Genomic DNA, 21,425 nt, shown 5'->3' with positions numbered 1-21,425 from the left:
TTTCTCCATCTGATTAAATCACGGAGGTCCATTTGCTCCACTTAGCTTGTTGCTTGGGCACCTCTGACTGGGAGCTCTGCAAGATTGATTCTCTTATGATTGGAATTTTCTGAATCCTATTAAAATCCTGCTGCTTCAGAAGATGTAAATATTTGACAAATACCAAAGATACAGCATACATAGTTTGTTAAGGATTTTTTTTATGTGGTAACACCTGTTAAAATAGGAAGGTTAAAGCCTTTCCCATTGCATGTAATGGTAACAATACTGGCTGAAGGGTGAAACTTAGCAGTCCAGTACACAAATACCTCTCAGAAATCAGCCATGTCACTGGACGGCATGAAGGGAGTATTTACATCCTACAGGCGCCGAGATAATACGAACAAGCTTTCACTTGTATTGACAAATGCTGAAATGAATCTTATCTCTCTGATCTTTTTTTGTCTGTGAGCTGTTGTTTGTTTTAGAGCATCCATGTGGGATGTTGATGTCAATACACACGTGTTTCTGTATTTTAAAAAAAAAAAAAAAAGGGTTAAAAAATGGGTTAAAAAAATAAGTATCAAAATATCTATAATTGCTATTAAATTATAATAATTATAATTTAATTATAATTATAAATTTCTAACCTAAATTGCCCTCATACATTAGCTATTAAACTGGAAAGGGTTGTGGGGAGATGGCTTAATGCTTCATATCTTATTTCAAATTAATAAAAAATGATTTGTTAAATGCATTTATCTTGCTGAAAACTGGATGTGGTGTTTAACTTTTTTTTTCTTTTATCTTTCTTTTCTTGATGTTCTTCCTGTCCTTCCTGTAGAATTCAATACGACACAACCTGTCCTTGAACAAGTGTTTTCTCAAAGTGCCTCGCTCCAAAGATGACCCTGGAAAAGTAAGTATGCCCTGAACAATAGCTGAGCTGGGTTTACAATCCCTTATATCATCGCTGTTATTTTTCTTTAAATGCAAGAATATTTTAGGGAGCTTGCAAATGAGGCCTGGGGACTTTCTAAATTTTAAACAGTCTTGTGTAACATGCAGGCTCATGTGTGCATCCATGCACCAAAATACCTGTTCTGGTTTTCTTTCGAACACACATACTTGCATATTTAAATTTTCTGCCCTTAAAAGCAGTGTGTAATTCCACAACTGGCTGTGCTGAATGCATAAAGCTGCTGTCTCCGTCTTCTGCGGCTCCTGCGATATTGATTGTGCCAGGTAATAATGTGGCACAGAGAGTAATGAATAATAAGTATATGGAAGTACACGCCCTCAGAAACAAGCCCTTTCAATCATCTGTTATGCTTTATTAAGGCCCGTTTCGCTCCTTCCCTCTGTAAGACACAATCGCAGGAAACTTTAGATATGCTTTCGCCCCTGCCGTTGCTGCTTGTGGTCAGGAAGCCGAGTTACCCGGGCCACTCAGCGGTAACGGCTTGATGACAACAATTTGTCAAGTCCTTGTTTGTGCTGAATCGAAGGACTTGCTCAGATGGGGAAGGTGTATAATTAAGGTCGATCGCTGATGCTTGTCATTACATGATTCTTTTTTCTTTCTTTCTTTCGTTAAATCGAAGTGTCTGGTTCAACTCATTATAAGGCTAATGTTGAAAACAATCCACAACTTTTATGACAGAAGAAAAATAGCTAAATATATCTGACAAGTCTAAACTTTTTTTGTGTGTGAGCTCTCCAAACTCTGCTCATTTTGTTTGGGGGGGATGAGGTGGAATAGGGAGTTTCTCCCAGCTGTGGGGATTTAGGAGCCATTGAAAAATAAATTAGGGGGAAGAAGGTTTAAATAATTCAGACAAAATCCTTGGGCTTGAGTGGAGGCCTATAGTCTAGAAAGACACAAAGAGAGCAGCTACCCCCTGATTAGCCTGACTTGGACCTGACCAGCCCCTTAATTCACGCCGTGGATCGAAGTGGTCGATACCTCAGCATGGGGGGCGAGGTCATCTGTGTGTGGAGATGTTGAATGTACATGGTCTGTTTGAAGCCACAGAGAGAGAGGAGAAGCTAAATCATGCATGTGCTAACGTTAATTGGCTGTGTACTGCTCAGTGATGTGGGACTGAGAGGCAGGGGGAGGAGAAGAGGCAAGAATAGGGAAGGTGGGGGGAGCTAGATGTGGAGGGTTGAGCTGTGTGCATGTGTGGCCTAGATGAACCTCTCAAATTCAGTCTGCAGCTTTAGGCCTCCATCAGAGGGAAGAGGAAAATTAAACATTGGGAAAAAATCAGACCAGGAGGAAATGAAGAACTTCTAAATGCAATGGATTGCTTCCGCTGTCATTGTGTGTTTATTATGAAGGCTGCTGCGTTTGAACAGGATTTGAGAGGATTTTCTAGGTAATGAAGCAGGAATGTGCACCAAAGGGGAAACAAAAGCACAGAAAACTGATTTGGTTGAGCAACGCACGTGAAATGGATCAGTGTTCTTGATTCTTTTCTGTTTAGCGACAGTTTCTCTTGTCAGTGTGACTGAAGCCGCTTCACTGGAACGATGATCTGGAAGAAAAAGAAATGCTTTACCGGAATGAACAGCCGTGACATTCAGTCGATTTAGGTCTGCCAAAATGTTGAGACATTGCTTGTAAATATCAGAAGATTTGAGCTTTTGCCATGTAGCAAACTGCAACTCTCGTCTAAACAGAAGGGAATAATAATTATATGTGCTGCATGTGGAGCAGTGACATAAAACTTCAGAGTTATGACAGCAGAGTTATCTTGCCAGAAAATACATGAAATTACTAATAAAAAAAAAACAAAAAAACAAATTCAAACAAAAAACTTAGAATAAAATGAATTACAGACTTTTTCCCACTATCAGGACTGCTAGTTAGCGTTAACACAATGTTCTCATATTTGCAGAGTCAATTCACAGAAATTCACAAACTTGACTTTTAAAGGAAAATGTCATAGTAGCACTTTTACAGAAAAAGCTTCTTTTTTCCCTTTTAAAACCACAATTACTACACCATATGAGTATATGTCCAGCATCCCAGCAGTTTTAGAAAATGATAGAAAAGCAAGGACTTTGTTTTCAGTTTTTTCAGACAGTGAACTTTGTTAGCAAGTGTATTTTATGTGGGATATCTCTAAAAGATACATGTTGCCACTACAGAGGTGGAAATATTTAGATATCTCAAAACTAGTTTTCTATAAACTATTTTCATGTCAGTAACATAATGAAAGTATAAAAACTGATGCGTTTTATTTTTTTAAAGCGATGCTTTGAAGCGAGGGTCCTTTAAACCTTTTGTGTTTGTACTGCTGAAGTTTCACATTTCCTGTTAAGAGACCATGTATAACAGTGTATAATGAACTTAAGCTGGACTTGTGTTAACACTGAAGTGTCAAAGTAAATTAGTCAGAACCTGGATTTTTTATTTATTCCCCTTTTCACACAGTACCCAGCAGCTATTCAGTATCAAAAAGATCCAGTTTAAGTGTTAGTGCACCTGGTAAAGATGCCTCCATGGGAGATGCTTCAGATTTGTCCAGCTGGGAGGAGCCTTTGGTGCACAATCTCTGCATAGTGTAGTGTCTTGGCTGGTTTGGGAGCACCTCCCAAAAACTGGTCAAAGGTGAATCAGTAAGTTAAGGTATTCATATTTTATTCTGTTTGGTACTTTGCAATGGCTTCTTTTGAACTTTAATAATAAAATACATATTTGTTTGTCATCATTGGTTGTTCATATGCTGTGTCATTAAGAGTTGATTGGGTAGCAGGAAAAGTAGGTATTCCATCACTGACATCAACTGCCTTTACGGCAAAGCCTCCCAAAAATCCTGGAGTCTTTAAAGGCCATCTTCTTTTGTGTAAAAGGAATTCTGAAAACATTTTTTAATCTTAGTTAACATTTGTCCATTGAACAGGAGATAGATCCACTAACGACTTCTGTAGTATCTGGGTATGTTGTATTGTCTGGATATATGTCTGTGTTTATGAAATATCAGAAGAGACGATGCAGATTTCTGTAGTCGGATGCTTTAGATAATGATTAAAGATGTACTAATAATGTGTAGATTAACCCAGAGCAATTGTAAACTCTGCAGGAGTATGCAAAGTAGCTGCCATCAAGAAGACTAAACTGTGTTTTGTTGTGGTCATTATGCAGGGTTCCTACTGGGCCATAGACACCAATCCTAAAGAAGACACAGTACCCAGCAGGCCAAAGAAGAGACCTCGTTCTGGAGAACGGGTAAACGTTTATATACTTACTATTTTTTATTTCTTTTTAGGCTGAAGCTTGTTGTTTTAAGAGTTTTAAAGACACATTATGTTACTCTTTTTCCGTCCCAGACTTGTCCGATGACACAGTGACATCTATCATGTGCATTTCTAGAGCCGTTGTTACCCAGCAGCACCTGTAGGCTCAAATACTGCACTATGCAACTGTTACATCCGGGACGTGACGGGACGTTTCGCTTCACTGTATAATAAGAAACTGTTTGTTTTGAACACGCAACGCTGCTGATTTAGAAAAGAAATGCAAGAAGATTAAAAGAAAGAAAGGAACAAATAAAGAGTCATCGTAAGGCTGTCTTTTGCTGGCTGGAGAGAGCGAACAGTTTTAAAATAGCAAACACTTGATGCAAGATGGATGTCGAATTAGCCGTCGATCGGCAGGCACAGTAAACAATTAAAAAAGTTCCGTAGGTAGTCTTTAAATACAGCTTTCCAGCACTCATTTTGTATTTAAGTGAGATTTCTCGGGCAGGTCATGTGGTCACTGTTATATGGTTTTATTCTTAATATCATTTTACGCTGTGTGTCACAGAATAAGAAGCAAGGATTTTGCTGTCAGGGAAATCACAACATGTTCACAACATTCTGATCATTGCACACAAAACAAGCAACAGATCGGAGCTGCTCCATACTGAGTTGTTACAGCATTGTGTGAACAGGTCAACAATGCTGGAGTTGACCAGTTTGAAACATTTCAAAACATTAAAAAAAAAACAAAAAAAACCTAAAATCTTACGTAGAGATGTACATTTAGGTTTGCCTGGTTGTGTCTTCATAAATTTTTGCTTAATCTATTTGTTTGAGATTGACGGGACAGGGATTAGGTCTTAAATCTCTTGTAGTTTTTGAGATTTCAAATGGTGAAAAAATCTTAGCAAAGAAACACACAGGTTGTCTTTATTTCATGCTTTGCAAGTCTGATGCATTTTTCAAAACCATACACGTCTAAAAGCAACCTAAAGTGCATTTTAACGCTTCATGTAAAGCTTGTGCTCTGAGCCCAAGTCTCTTCAAGGAAAACACACAGTTTCAATGGTGCTGTGTAGAGAAAGCTTAGCACCTTGTCTACACCGTATGCACAGCATGAGCAGCATGTCAGCAGAGCAGCAGCAATAATTGTCTGTCGTAGCAGAAAATCACTTTTTTTTTTTTTTTTTAAAAGAAATGACTTATTAAAATTTAAAAGCCCTATAAAAAGCAGGTTGTCCTTGCTGAAGGCTGTTTGACTAACATTGACTCACTCGTTTCTGACCCTCTTCTCATACGTCACGAAAAAATGACTGCATGATGTAGAAATACCTGGTCGGTGACACGTATGGCTTTTCATAACAGCATTAGATCAGTTAGTCATAATTATTAAAATTGTTCACATCTGTATTCGCCCATGTTACCCACAGTCTCCAGGATTTGCAAATGCCAGGCAGCAGGAAGCTACAGGATAGATGTGAGAACACAAGAGAAGAAATGAAGTTTGAGCTTTCAGAAACTGATTGACAGCAGTGGAGGCTATAAATATACGTAACCCTGCATCAGCTCGACAAAACGCGGCTGCTGTTCAGTCATTAACCTATCTGAATACAAACGTGGAGTAGAACGAGCTCCATGATGCGCTGCACATCTTGTGTCACCCCAATCTGCTATTGCCTTTTTTTTTTGGCTCTGGATATAGTACATGTAGTTTCTGATCCTGTAGCAGAACTGGTTTGATATAATACATGCTAACAAAATGAATTGTTTCCCGGTTATTAGAATGTAGTTGAAACAAACTCGGTTGTGCTCAACAATACTATGCGAGTGTTGCTACCATTACTAAAAAACATTTGTAACTGGAAATATTTTTTGTGAATGCAAGATTAATCAACTCCAAATGATCAAACACTCTTTTAGCAAGATTAGTGTTGTGTGTTCCTGTGGTATTTAATTTCCTTTTTTGGGGCTATGCCCTGTTCACAATCATAATCAGGCAAATTTATGTGAATTTCAAAGCGTTGCCTGAATCGTAACAATCAGCAGCCATGGACTCTCCAAACAGCTGCTTAAGACTCACATCAAAATTCAAACAACTAATGCCCTCAAAGCAGGTAAAGATGAGAGTCTAGCTAAATATTTTCAGGCTGTTGATTTATTTATTTGTTATTTTTTTTGTGTAGATTGCAAGATAATTAAAAAAATGTTTGCTGTTAGGAAGAATAATTGAGGTTTTAAAACTCCCAGAAAATACCAGAGAGATGCCTGTTGTAATGCCAGACCCATCAAAGCCTTTACTTTAAGGTAAAAGACAGGAATGGTGTTTACCTGCTCTGCAGTGCAACAACTGCATCATTATGACCATCATGGGAGAGTCATCAGAAGAAAAGCCTTGCCTGCATCCTCAACACAACATTCAGGAATGGGAGAAATCTAAATGTAAACAAGACTGATGCACTTTGGTGACAAACCTTTTGTGGATCACCACTTTGTGGATGCAATCAGCAGAGATATGTTTGGAGACAAGAAGGCAAAGAAAATACTGAGAGCAGCTCTTCAGCTGCCAAGCAGGTGAATCTGTTGTGCTACAGGTTTGCTTCCAGTAGTGCCAGAAAGATTTTAACTGTTGAGGAAAAACTAAACTAACTACACACCAGAAAGGAAACATGTAAAATCTGCAGTTGTCTGAATATGCTGAGATACTGGCTTCTACAATGGCCCCAAATATGCTGTTTAATTCACAGAAGACTCCCCCAGGAGGGCTGAAATGAGGATTTTACCATGAACTTCACAGTTTCCTTTACATCCAGAGTGTTCTGTGATGGGATCTGAAAAGAACAGTACAGAATAACTGCATGTAAATATGATGTGTGATTAAGCATTTACAAGTCTTTTTTAACTATTTTAGCTATTTTAACACTATTAAATGCTGAATATATTAAAGTTAAAGTTAATACTTACCAGGTCATGATTGAACTCTGTTAGTTTATCAGCTACAGCAGGACTCTACCCGAGCTTTTAAATGCCAGTGTAAATTTTTCTTCAGACACTGTGCAGAAAAACTTTTCTCCCCAGAAAAAAAGCTTCATATATTAAATTGTTACACCTGTTAGTTAACACGACTACATGCCCTGCAAGAAATACCAAAACCATTAAACAGATGTGTTAAGATAGCTTTAATTTGGTGCTAAATGTTGACATCTGGTATTTCTGGAAAGACTAAAGGTAGCTTGATATCACTTCCTTCAGCCAAGGTTCAGTGACCAATTAATGAAATCAGCAGATCTTCCACATCAAAACATTCCTGTAAAGCCTATTTCACAGGAAAGCTTTGACTCCAGCGTGCATGCACCTCCTGTCTTTTTTTTTTTTTTTTTATTGCATTTTTTTTTTTAGAGCAGACTGACCCGCTGAGATTGCTCTGAATATACAGCCGTCTGATGTACAGCAGGTTTTCTTCAATGCAATACAAACATCTTTCTTCCTTTCATCCAGCGCCTCTGTCACTGTTTGTTGCTACATGATCATTATCTTTCTGTTCATCTGCCACTTTCCTCTCCCTCTCTGCCCATATCGTTGCTTTAGCGTTCCCGTCTCGAGGGAGCTCAGGCAGGCGACAAGCGGCAAAGTGCACAATCACGGCTGCTCATTGGAGGAACACTGGAGGTAAAAAAGGAAGAAAGGACTGCTGAAGGGATCGAGAAAGTGTTAAAGAAGGGATGCAGGGGTGGAGAGAAATAGACATTGAGGCAGAGAGTGCGGAGAGGGAAAAAGTCAAGCTGCAAGAGGAGAAAAAGAAGTAAGAGAAGGAAGGGGAGGGAGGAGGGAGTATTCTAGGCTTGTGTTCCAGTTAATTACCGCAGAAAGCCCCGGGGCTGCCGTTAGACATATTTTCTTCACCACCGATTTTTTTATTTTATTTATTTATTTTTTTTATTACAAACATTAATTAATTCAGAGCCTTGTCATCTCGTCTTACATGGATGGGCCCTTCGACCCTTTTTCTTACGCCTCACTTGCAGCGCTGGCAGACACTCTGTGGGCTGTCACATGGGCTGAGGAGAAACTGGGAGATTTATGGCAGTATTACTGTGTGGTGGGGGGGGGGGGGGGGGGGAGGTGGACTAAAAAAGCCTAACTGTTTTCACCGGGGTTTTTGTTCCACCTTGGTTACGCAGTCAGAAGATTTGAAGTTGGCGGTGAGGCTAATTGTCAGTCACATAAATGCATCGTGTTAATGCGCGTGCAGACAGTACGTTTAGACGAGTACCTGCGTCTCCAACAGAATAATCACTCGTTCATTTTGTGTTTGCCTTTCCATCCGCCTGTCTGTCACCACTCAATTATCTACCTATTCTCTCTCTCCCTCTTCTTTCACAAGCCTTTTCCACTCCTCTTCACCTCTCTGTTGTCTTCTTTCTAAGTGCATCCACCAGGGAACCGGCAACCCGTTTCACTGGGAGTTTATCATAAATTAAAGATTGCATTGTTACCAAGCAATCCTCTTACTGTAAGCAGTTTGGGAAGGCAGAGAAGCTGTCTTGAACCCTGAAAGGAGTCAGACAAGGACAAAAAAAAAAATGCTCCTTTTATTATTTATGTATTTATCTGCACACACATTGATCTCATTGATGTTTGAATGGTCCCTCGTGTCTTCATACAGCGCTGACCCTGATTCAGCTCCTGATTAAGACGGCAGAGGATGAACCACAGCCAAATGCATTTTAGATGTGTGAAAAATTCACAAGGATGGCTTGATTCATCTTATCAAGTCCAAGTGATGCGTCCACTTTCCAGGCTGCTTAAAGTGTCCAGCAATTTAGTTCACACGGTTTTAAGCCGAGGGCATGGTGGTGATTCAGGAGCTTCACCGAGGAATCTGAGGAGCTTGAAGCAGAGAGAAATTTTTTCATAACCTTTGTCATATTTCATTTTCTTCCTCATTTCCAAACTCCTCTGGATATTTCCAGTCAAAAGACAGAATTTGAAATAGTCTTGCAGATTAATTAACAGAAAATCTTCCCATTTACTGTTTAAAAGTCTCCATCTGTTTGATCGTTGCGATCTGTTGCTTGACTTTACGCGATCACTGTTGTGAAATGATCGATATTACTGCTATTTGTAATTAATTAATAAACTTAAACATGATAAATGAAGGGTTTATATAATTTCAGGAGGCAATATATTTGCTACACAATGATTTTTATTTCTATACTTCTCTCCTGAGAACACAGGGAAAATGCTCTCTGCTTTCTTTGTCTTTTTTTGTCTTCATATATTTTTCTCATCTCCCAGGGGTGTGTGCAATTTACTGATTTAAATCAATGTGGTGAGCTTGTTGTCAGACCTGCAGTTATATCCATACCAACAGTTTGAAAGTTGCCACAGATGGAAGGCAATCGCAGCAGAATAAACACAAACTTCTCTTTGTCTGAGAACATCAATAAATGAGATGCAGTTAGTTTTTCACACTAAAATTAGTTCATAAACTGAAAGGTTTTGTACAGAAAAATTACAGATGTTTTAAAGGCAAGTTTGTGATCGCACTTAGTATGGATTTGAATAAAGTTGCTCTTTTTATTCTCCTTTATTAAGTTATATAGATGCAGTTAATTTCACTGAGTGTAATTATGTACACTGTATACACATATTGGTGTTTTACAGTAAGAAAGAACACATATCAGTCCGTGCATTTACATGGGAGTTTTAATTCCTGTTTAATTCCGAATAAAAGTTAATTCCGCTTTAAACTAATGAAAAACGACCATGTAAACACTTCATTCCTGATGCAAATTTCCATTTGGAATTAAACTTAGCTCCGATGTAAGTGGCTTGTTTATTCGCATTTTAATTCCGATCTATTTAATTCTTCCGTCATGTAAACCTTAATTCCACTCTACGTTAATCCGGTCCTTCTGCGCATGCTTGTTACCTTGTCCCGTCCTGATGTTTTGCCTCCTGTATTCGGTGGTCTATCTTTCTTCTTCCTCTCAGTCGCCACAAAAAGTGAAGTATGTTCGTGTTGAGCTGGTACTTATTTTATGTAAACTCGTAGGAGAATACGTTAATTCTGAATTATTTAATTCTGAATGATTAATTCCGAATTAAAAAAACATCATGTAACCGTACCCAGTACACTGCTTGTCATTAGGATGTGGTGTGTGTTCAAACACTCAAAGAATCACCTTTCATTTCTTTAACTAAACGTCTCAACGACCTTATGGAAAACATAGATCAGACTTTAACATCTGGATATTTCAGAGCAATTTGACATTAAAAAGTTCAGGCATTTAAAACATCTTAAAAATGGGAGGAAAAACTAAAAACATTTTTTTGCTAATGCTCATTCTGAGTCTGTTAATCTCAATTTGTGTGAATGTATGAAAAAGATGCTTTAGATTCAACTGGATTCCTGTAGCTTGTAACTGAAGAAGCATAATTTACTGTATTATCTACAATATGAGTGACATCACATGTAAATATTACTTTTGATTTATAGATCTTCGCTGTAATTCCTATGTCACTTGCAGGCATCAACCCCTTACAGTCTGGAATCAGAGTCTCTGAGAATGGACTGCATCATGTCAGGAGGGGCGTCCCCAACGTTGGCCATAAATGCTGTAACTAACAAGGTACGACAGCAGTTTAACATTTAGGAAGGGTGTTTTTTTCCATTGGTACGAGAGAGATAAGTACTGTTCAATTGTGAAAGATTCAACTGTTTAAAAAAGGTAAAATAACATTGGTTAGAGTCATATAATATTTTTGAATTTGGAATTAATTCTTCCAATAGTTTCCAGTAGTTCAGAATAAAAGCATTTTTCTTTAACTTTACATGGAAATAGTGATTCCAAATTAGGTTTACATGGAATATGTTTTTATCTGCCTTTAATTAATTTCACTTTAGATTTGGGGGTTGGGAAGGGTTCTGATTGGACAGGAGACCAGGGGACGGATGTGATGTACTTACATACATGGGGGGAAAAAACAAACTGCACTTCCTGCTTCTTTTCTTTTTGGTTACACCATAGAAGGCCAGATAATAGGTACCGTTTTCACTCAGATTCTGATTATAATTTTGAAGCAACACCTCAATATGAGTGTCAGTAGCTGAGGAGGAGAAGGAAGATAAAGTAGCAGAAACGGAAGAAAGAACTCTGCGTGGAATATGTGCATCGTTGTGATGAGATAAAGTAACAGGCGTGCGTGGAACAACCGTATTAACTTAGTGGTTTGAACGTATTCATGACAAAGAAATTATTCAATTCGTATTTGAACGGGGAATAAACCAGCTACTAACTTGAAAATTAAGTTTAATTTGGAATTAAAGAGGAATTAAAACTCAAGAAAATGTGGCCAATAACAAAAAGAGAAATTACCCAGAGGAACATTATCTTTTCCAGTTTGAGGAGAACTGCAACTTAAAAATTGCAATATATAATATTAAAATATGTTGTAGCTTATAATTAAGGAGATATTCAGTTTTACATTTTACATTTTGTACTTTGAAATTTAGGATACTGGCTGTTGTTTCTCCATCAGTGTTCTTGTACTTTTCTCCTCGTTGGCAACGTGAAACTAAATCAAAGAAGCAGTTTCTTTCAGGGAAAGGCAACTTATACATGATAAAAAAAAATTGACAAGTAGTTGTGTGGACAATATTGGTTAATATGGTTTGTGGGTATTTTTTCCACCCTAAATTACACTGATGTGTGTTGACAAGAGTTCACTGTGGTAGTTCATAAGAATATTATTCATCTGGCTCATCACCAGATATTCCAAACAAAATAATTTTAAAATGTTTTGAGGTTTCCTAAGCTGCAAATGTTGGTGGCAACACGTCAGAGATCAGTTTTCATCTTTAAATGCGTTTTATACTCACACAGTGTCGTCATCAGGTTGGTCCGCCAAAGTATCAGATTGCAGGCTTATTTTGATGGTTCGCTTCAGGTCGAGCAAGCGAACCATTCGGCCATTAGCTGGAACTGAATGGCATTTATTAAACCATAGACTTATAGACATACGTATATACGTACATATATATGTTATGCATTCAGCTATAAGACCTAAAATTCCAGATACACTATCACACTCTGGCCAATCACAATGGAATATTGCATAGCTGTGTTCATGTAGCAGAGATGCACGTCAGGTCTGAATAGGTGTGCATCAAACCTCTGTGGGCCTAAGCAGACCCTTCGGTGTTTACAGTGTATCCAACTGATATGTATGTAAATTTATATTTAAACATATGTAAACATGTCACAGTTAGCAGTGCTAAACAAAGGGAAACAGAACAACTCAGGCTGAGTGAAGAAGGCGGTAGTGTTGCTTGTTAGCAGGCTAAACCAGCAACATGCAGGAAGCCTTGTGACAATGCGGTCAGCATGGAGCTAGCTCAACTCTATCGGGCAGTTCAATCACCATCAAGTATACTGCAACAACTGCAGCCCAGGTTAGCAAGACTGAGAAAATGAGGATGCACAACATTCTAATACCCTTGTTAGACCGGGCCTTCCTAAACTGCACTAGTCTCATTGGCCTTGGCTGGCATGTTGACAAAAAAATGTCTTCAGGTTGGTCTTGAGGGTGCTGTCCACATACTTATGTGTTGGAACAAGTGTACTAACCGAAAGGGAACTTAAAGAAGTGCATTGCTTATTTGACAGCTCCAGAGTTCCTGCTTTCACACCACTCCCTGCCAGAACAGGGTATACAGAGTAAGACATTGTCTGAAGTTTGAGGGTTATTTTAGATAAATATACAGTTGATATTTGATTAATACTGTCTAATGTTTGTTTTATCAAATGAAGTTGTAGAAACTTGTGCGACTTTGGAGAAGTATATGAGCAGAGAATCTGTTTTTCTCTTTCCCCATCAGGATCTGGGACTGCTACTGTACTTCCAAGCATTCACTGTCAGCACCCACACCCTACACATTGACACACACAGCCACACATTCTGCCGAAAATGATAAACAGGGTGTGACCATCTATATGAGGGTCAGAGATCAAGCAGCGGCTGGGACCTCTGACACCTGTCTGATCTCACATGCACATGCACACACACACACACACACACACACACACACACACACACTCATACGGTGATAATGTGTGGTAGGCGGCCCCTTCATCTCACCCTGACCAAAGAGAAGATTTGTCCTGCAGCAGCTCACATAACTCTGCATGTTTGTTCTGGATTTTATGTGAAGCTATGGACTTGACAAGCTTTTACAGCTTTCCACTCTACACATGAACAGGTCCTGACTCAGAGTTTCCAGAACTTTTCAACCTTTTCAGATGACTTTTTCTGCACTTTAAGTTGAATCACTTTTCATTCCCTATTATTATAAAGCCATGTACTCATTGTAATGGCAATACTGATTTGGAAAATTAAATATTAACTAAAAACATAAACATCTGCTCTTTTCTCAGCTGAATCTTTGTGAACTGATGATATTTAGGATTTTGATCATTTTTCATTCCATTCATTTATGTGTTAGGCAGCACTTGTTTTCTTTTACTAAAAACATGACACGTCTCTGCTTACATCACTGCACATTTTGTAACAATGATTCAGGAACAGGGTGAGGAAGACCTTGATGATAGTGATGCTGATACCAACGTCAATGATATCCACCTACATCCAGACAGGTGGTGTCCTGCAGGCGCAGCAGTGTGTCAGAGACTCTTCTCAAACACATTTGCTCACTGATACTCTGTTTGCATCTGAGAATATCAGTGCTTTTGAAAAATACATTCCTATTACACCATACTAGTAGATTAAAATAACAGTAAATATTTTCCTTGAAACAGATTGTTTTAATAACATTGTTATGTGTTATGAATTCCTTATAAATGGGGGCTAAAAACTGGCACCTTCAAAAAACTATAATACTGCTTTTTTTCCTCTTTCTTATGAATGTATGTAGACTCTGAATATTTCATCAACTGCACTGCAATATGTCTGTTTCAGCAGAGTCACAGCAAGACAAAATAAATTTCTCTCACTGCAGATTTCACCAAAACAGAAAAATGCTCACAAGTCAAAAGAGCTTTTTTTTTTTTCTTCTCCCCGCTACAAGGTGATCCACAGGGTAGAGCACTGCCCCAGAGACCCTTTACTGCCGTCTCACCCGAAGGCTATGTTTTCACATTTGTCTTTACAATTAAATGTAGCCTGGAGGTAATGCTGGCGCGGCGCCTCACAAGTCCTGACAGTCAAATACAATAAGAGAAGCTTCGGTTCAACATAATCCAGAGGCAGTGCTTTTAAATGCTTTGTGATCTGTCAGCACATCAGACAGTAATGCAGTACAGCTTCTGCCTCTGCTTAAGGTTTCATGTTTCCTCTGAATTAAGGTATTTGATCACAAACAAGTTTTATGCAGGAGCAGTAGCTACTAATTTGCAAAGACTTATCACTTCAACGTGTGTTTTTCTTTATGAGTTGGCAAACAAGGTAATGGTGAATGGGCACCTTCAAAATATGGGTAGTGTTCGTTTCAGTCTGATGTGATTAGGCAGGCCCAGAAATCAGGCTGAAGAAAAATAATATCATAACTCGCTGCTGTTTAAGGGAATGTGTTTGGTCTATCACCTTAAAAATGTTGATCCTGTGTGAAAGGCTTTGTAGTCATGTTAACAGGAATCTGTTTGGTGTGTGTAGGTAGCACTGTACAGCCCTAAGGCAGAAGGCAGTGAGAGTCCTGGGAGTCTTGGTGGGAGCCTGAGCAGCAGTCTTTCGGAGCAGAATTTGGCGTCCGTCAACCTTAACAGCCTCAACACTGCCGTCAGCAGTGGCAACAATGTACACAGCTACACACCAGTAAGGCCCTCTCTTTGTTATGGCTGTTAAGTGTAATACTTGTTGCAGAGGAATGTTTGTCTTTACTGGAACCAAAGCTGGCCTGCCACACAGCACCTCGGCTAGGCCTACGCTTTCTCCCACTTCTCATCTGGTTTTTCATAGTGAACTGGCAAATAACTACCAGCATTCAGATGATTTTTCTTACACAATCCATCTACTCTTGATTCTGACACCATCTGGATGATTCAGAGGCTGCTCCAGAATCTCAGGAAGGTGAGTGCTGCACCTTTAGCAGCTGAGAAGGTGGGAACCAGATAACAACGTGCGCTGGATCTGCAGCTCTCCACTGAAAGTCTCACTTTTGGTTTAATATTAAGACTTTTATTTTAGGAGTCTTTAGAACACATTCAGTTTAAAGATTTTTGGGTGAAGTTGAGAAGAAAACTACTCTTTTCTGTTGTTGCTTTACCATGACTACACAAACAATGACAAAGTAGGACTTTTCTGTCAGTATTTCCAACTTAAATAAATTTTGAAGCTCAGAGACATCAAGCTGACATCATCTGAAAAGTTTGTATTCGTCATTCTGTCCTTTTAGGGGTGATATCAATTTAAATGAAATGTGTTTTTACTGAAAACCGGATTGTTGTGGTCAATTTTCACTTTACAGCTGACTATAAATAATGTTTGCAGTTTTTCATATCCCTCAGGATGAAACACCTCACCACAATATTGTCTAAACCTGTTGGAGATCATTTGATAGAGGCTTGGCCCCAAAGTAAGAGAGTGGGGGAGAAAAATAGCTGAACTTGAATTGTGCTGTCACTCAGCAAAAACTCAACTGAAACACAGACCAAACAAAACAAACATAAAATCAGAGCACATGGTTTGCCAGCAAATATATATTTAAAATGTTTTTGTCTTCCTGCCAGGATGAAAGGGGGTCTAATGAAGCAGGTTTTGTTCTTCGTGTGAACAGTATTGAAAGCCATAACTAACACCTTTCAGACTTCAGATAAGGGGCATCTTTATTTCACCATTTCTGTAACAAACCAACAATCCAAATTCACATCTACTTCATGCTGTGATTGGCCAGCAGTGTGGAGGTGAGACAGGAGTCAAGTTCTGTACCTTCTCTGTCTTACTTGTCTCAGATATGATGTTCTGCAGCATTTCTAGCATCTAGAGTCTTTTAGACTTTCTTTAAAAAATACACTAGTATTCTCATATTTAAATAAACCCACACTATTGTGACAAAACCCTTAACTTTAGCTTTGAGAAGCAGCCAATTAAATGAGGTGGAGAAGAAGAAGAAGAAGAGAAACAGGAAGACGAGGATGCAGAAACCGCCAAATAAAAAGCACCCAAAGAGGATGCAGAAGACAAAGATAAATATGTATAGATAGACATTTATAATGTGTCATTTTCAGTTTTTCTAAACATTTTTTTGGGGGGAAGGGGGAATGTTTACTTGGCCATAGTTGAGTTTGAGCCTTGCTGAGAAGCAGACAGTGTGGATGCTTTAATCTGTTAACATTTTCATTTTGGAAATTTTATTTGGGATAATGATATTCATGGTATTTCACACAGCCTGTGTGAAACTGCCTGAAACTGTTCTTAGTGACGTTTGATGCCCGAATTAAAAAAGGTAACCACCTAAGTTACACTAACTCTGTTGCATGCTTGCTGAGTATACTTGTACACACACACATTCAGAGGACACATAAGTTTTATTTAAATCAAGGTCATCCCTCTTGTCTGTTCTCATGGGGCTTATAGTCTTTGCCAGAGTGAAATACACCCTGAACCCGGCAGGTCACACACAGACAAAAGTAACTCCAAATTTGATCTGGCCTCTTGAAATTATTACGCATCATGTTTTACAGCTATTTGAACTGATTTATCTCCAGTATTGTGTGAGCGTGGGTATGTATGTGTGCATGTGTTTCTGGTGGATGATAAGTTGCTCAATTAAGGCAAAGGGCCAAGATTTACCACGCATGGAGGCAGATGGAAGGTAATATTCAGAGAAAAGCTTGTGAGATTGATGTGTTAAATTTTGTGGAAGCATTTTGAAACATTTAGTCTTTTTTTCAGGGATCAACCTTGGTTTGTTTTTTAAGGTTTAAAAAAGCCTTAAACATCAAATCTTTCCAACAGTTGATGACCTAATTGTTTTGCTGACAGAATTATTAAGCATACTGAGAAATTTTGACTTTAAAAGACACTTTGATTGCCTTAAACAACATGCTGGTGTTATAACACCTCACTGAAGTGGGACTGACAACTGTTACCTGCTTTTATCTGTGCTGGGTTGGGTTGGTTTAGCCTTTTTAACTCACGGGCTGTTAGCCATTGTAATAGCAGACACCACACTTCCTGCGTTTTGAAGCATTTTACATGTGTTGTAGCTGGTTCAACTGGTGGATGAACGCCCCCTCTGGTAACTCTGGTATATGAAAATACAGGTACCTACGATAGAGCCATAATGCTGGTACCAACTTGGTAATATTGTACCCAGTCCTGTGACAACACAACTCCTGTGCACGGAATATATATACAGCCAGTCTTAACAGAAACTGTCCATCACGGACCGTCATTAGATATATATATATAGATATATATATAGATATATATATATATAGATATATATAGATATATATATAGATAGATATATAGATATAGATATAGATAGATATATATATAGATATAGATAGATATATATAGATATATATATATATATATATAGATATAGATGGATATAGATATATATAGATATAGATATAGATATATATACATCTATATATCTATATCTATATCTATATACATCTATATATATCTATATATATATATCTGTATATATATATATGTGTATATATATATATATATATATATATATATATATATATATATATATATATATATATATATATATATATATATATATACACACATATATTGTTGTTTTTTTTTTGTATTTGTTTTTTGTATTTGTTTGTATTTGCAGACACCACACTTCCTGCGTTTTGAAGCATTTTACATGTGTTGTAGCTGGTTCAACTGGTGGATGAACGCCCCCTCTGGTAACTCTGGTATATGAAAATACAGGTACCTACGAAAGAGCCATAATGCTGGTACCAACTTGGTAATATTGTACCCAGTCCTGTGACAACACAACTCCTGTGCACGGAATATATATACAGCCAGTCTTAACAGAAACTGTCCATCACGGACCGTCATTAGAGGGCGGCTCACTGATGATCTGCACAGTGCAGCAGCTGTTATTTGAGACACAACATGTTTTAAGTGGTAACTTAAAAAACTTCAACAGTAGTTAAAAAATTATCTGAGACTTAACCGGAATATCAACTATCTGATTTTTACAGCTAAACTGTCCATGTAAAAGACCCATTCTGTGTTAATTTCTGATGGAGAACCACAGACTTATTTCCGCATCTTTTGCTGAAACTCTGCAGACAGCACAGGCAGTTAATCGTGCCTTAAATAAATTCATGCCGTATATGTGTGTGTGTGTATATATATATATATATATATATGTATATCTGCGATGGACTGGCGAGCTGTCCAGGGTGTACCCTGCCTGTCGCCCAAAGCCGGATGGGATAGGCTCTAGCTTCCCCGCGACCCTGAATTGGAATAAGCGGTTCGGAAAATGAATGAATGAATGAATATATGTATGGATATATATATATATATATATATATATATATATATATAGATATAGATATATAGATAGATATACATCTATATATCTATATATATACATCTATATATCTATATCTATATACATCTATATATCTATATCTGTATATATATATATATATATATATATATATATATATATGTATATATACACACATATATTGTTGGTTTTTTTTTGGTTTTTTTTGTATTTGTTAAAGTGTTCTTCAATATGACACAATTGTAAAGGCTAGTTTCTGTTCGAAAACATGCGAGTCAAAATCATTGGAGCACAGAAAAACCACAGCTTTTCATTATTTCTCCATTGTAACAGCTGCTCACCTTTTTACCATCAATCATTTCTCCCCGGCCACCTCCCACCTGCATTAGCAAAGGTCAGTGCAATCTCATCTCGTTAACCTCCTGTTTCTGGAGGCCATCTTTTGTTTTCCTCGTCCCTGCATCGCCTCCTCAACCCCTCCTTCTCCATCGTTTTTTACCTCATCTCTGGTCTAGTCCACTGGGATCCGGCTTAGTTCTGACTCATTACCTGGCGCAGGTGATACCCTCCTGACTGACAGTGATTACTGGTGAAATTGCAGGCAGAGATCTCCGAGACGCCAGGAGGGTTTACAGGAGAGACCGCCATTATTAGGTGCAGGTAAATGTGTGGGTGATGCATCATTATAAGATGGCCTATACTGGTGAGGGCACACTGATCACAGCAAATTTCTTGCGTTCACTGGGAGGATGATAAGGAGGATGGCAGCTAGAATGAGATGATTGAGGGAGGCATGGTGCAGTCACAAAATAAGGCAGATTTTTTAAAGCGACATGTTTTGTTTATGTGGAAGGGAAAAAATGGCTGCAAAGACTTATTTATTTTATTCAGTGAAACTGAATTTGGTTTGATCATAATCCTGAGGGGCAGAATTTGGGGGAAAAAAAAAATTATTGATAAAAACACATATACAATGCAGTGTTATGAAATTGATCCAATACTTATTAACCGAATTTGTCTGTTATTAAGTTTTACTTTACTAATTTGCAGTGCAGCTCAGTTGAAATATTGCTGAACCTTCCAGATCTTCTGAATGTCAGATATTCTGATGTAGTTTAAAGGTTGCATTACATACAGTATGTGTGCAAGTGTATGACACATACCTGTATTTCCATAAACAGATTGAAAGCTTCGGCATGAGCATTTTGTACTCTAACTACTATCAGTTAAAAATGATGTGTTGCTGGAGGCAGTAAATACAGCTGTTTTTCTTTTACTTTTCAGTGAAATTTCAATACTTAGCTAAAGTTTAATGTAGTACTACAAACTGCTTCTTTATAATTATTACCTTTTAGGTGACTTGCTGTTATTATACGCTGGTGCAGAAATGATTAGTTTTATTTGTTGTGCACTGAAACATCTTTATGTCCTCGTCCTTTCTCTAACCATTTAACTGGCCATGTCACCATTTACAAGCTCAAAGCCTCAACTCCGAAAATTTTCTTTCAGGTGTTCTGTGTATAATTACAGGATTAATTACAGCATGAAATATGTTCATGGTCATTTGCTGTTGAAAGGCTTCATAGCTTTACAAATATGGAAATCATTGCTTTTAAATCCAGAAATCTGTAGGTCAAGTGTGTGTGTGTGTGTGTGTGTGTGTGTGTGTGTGTGTGTGTGTGTGTGTGTGTGTGTGTGTGTGTGTGTGTGTGTGTGTGCGCGCGCGCGCGTGCTCATATTTATGTATTTCAACAAGGTTTCATCCAATTTGTCTTACATGTTTTAGAGACTGATAAAGAAGAACAGACATTGCTATAATCTGTAAAATGACAGTTCTAAAATGCTGTAAATTAGATAATGAATCTGTGTGTGTACATATATATATATATATATATATATATATATATATATATATATATATATATATATATATATATATGTGTGTGTGTGTGTGTGTGTGTGTGTGTGTATAATATACATACATAAAGCTAATTGTCTTGATCCATAGCCTCTTATTCTATTTGTACACTTACACGTATAGAAGATGAACATATTTGAAATTTTGAAAGACAGTGATTTTTTTCCTTCCATTTCAAAATAACATTTTTCTGTCACTGATTGGCTAACATCTGAGCTCGGCTCATATACTCTTTTTTTTTTTTTTTTGTTTTTCTTTTTTTTTTTAAACCAGCATATTAGCTGTTTTTTTTCTGTATGCCTTTTGCCCTCCTCACAGCACATCTGTCTCTCCTCTGTCTTTGTCTTAAAGGTGAATAGCCACTCGGAGCCTTCATCCCAGTCCCTGAGTCTCCAGCAACCCCCTCAACCTCCGCCACCCCCTCCTCCACCCCCACAGCCCCAGTACGGCTTACCTGTCCCAGAGTCTCGGGACAAGCAGCTCTGTTTCTCCGACTTTGAGGACCTCAGCGCTTCTTTCCGCAGCCTTTACAAGTGTGTCTTTGAGCAGTCCTTCTCACAGCAAGGTTGGTGTCATCTCTCGGTGTGGGTAATTTTAGCTTCATGCCAGCCTGTCCAATATCCACAATAACTTGTTGTGTTAGCAGAAAAACAATTGTAAACTTCGATGTCAGGCTTTATGCACATAATTAACAGGCACGCTTAAACATGCATAGAAATTCAAACAATTCAATGTTCCTTTCATAGCAAGCAAGCATTCTGG

General features: G+C 38.1%; 1 protein-coding gene across 1 annotated transcript in view; it reads left to right on the top strand.

Annotated features, from left to right (window-relative positions):
- Positions 1-21,425, top strand: part of LOC306755138 (forkhead box protein J3-like) — a 77,254-nt gene that overhangs the window by 44,397 nt on the left and 11,432 nt on the right. The window contains exons 4-8 of the mRNA XM_079239411.1: positions 824-898; positions 4,133-4,216; positions 10,761-10,862; positions 14,902-15,060; positions 21,015-21,228. Of these exons, the coding sequence (XP_079095537.1) occupies positions 824-898; positions 4,133-4,216; positions 10,761-10,862; positions 14,902-15,060; positions 21,015-21,228 (634 nt within the window). The remainder of the gene's footprint in view (positions 1-823; positions 899-4,132; positions 4,217-10,760; positions 10,863-14,901; positions 15,061-21,014; positions 21,229-21,425) is intronic.

Source organism: Telmatherina bonti (genome assembly GCF_933228915.1).
Source record: "Telmatherina bonti genome assembly, chromosome: 4".
NCBI lineage: Eukaryota > Metazoa > Chordata > Actinopteri > Atheriniformes > Telmatherinidae > Telmatherina > Telmatherina bonti.
Note: the sequence above shows the minus strand (reverse complement) of the source record. Positions and strands in the feature narration are given on the sequence as shown.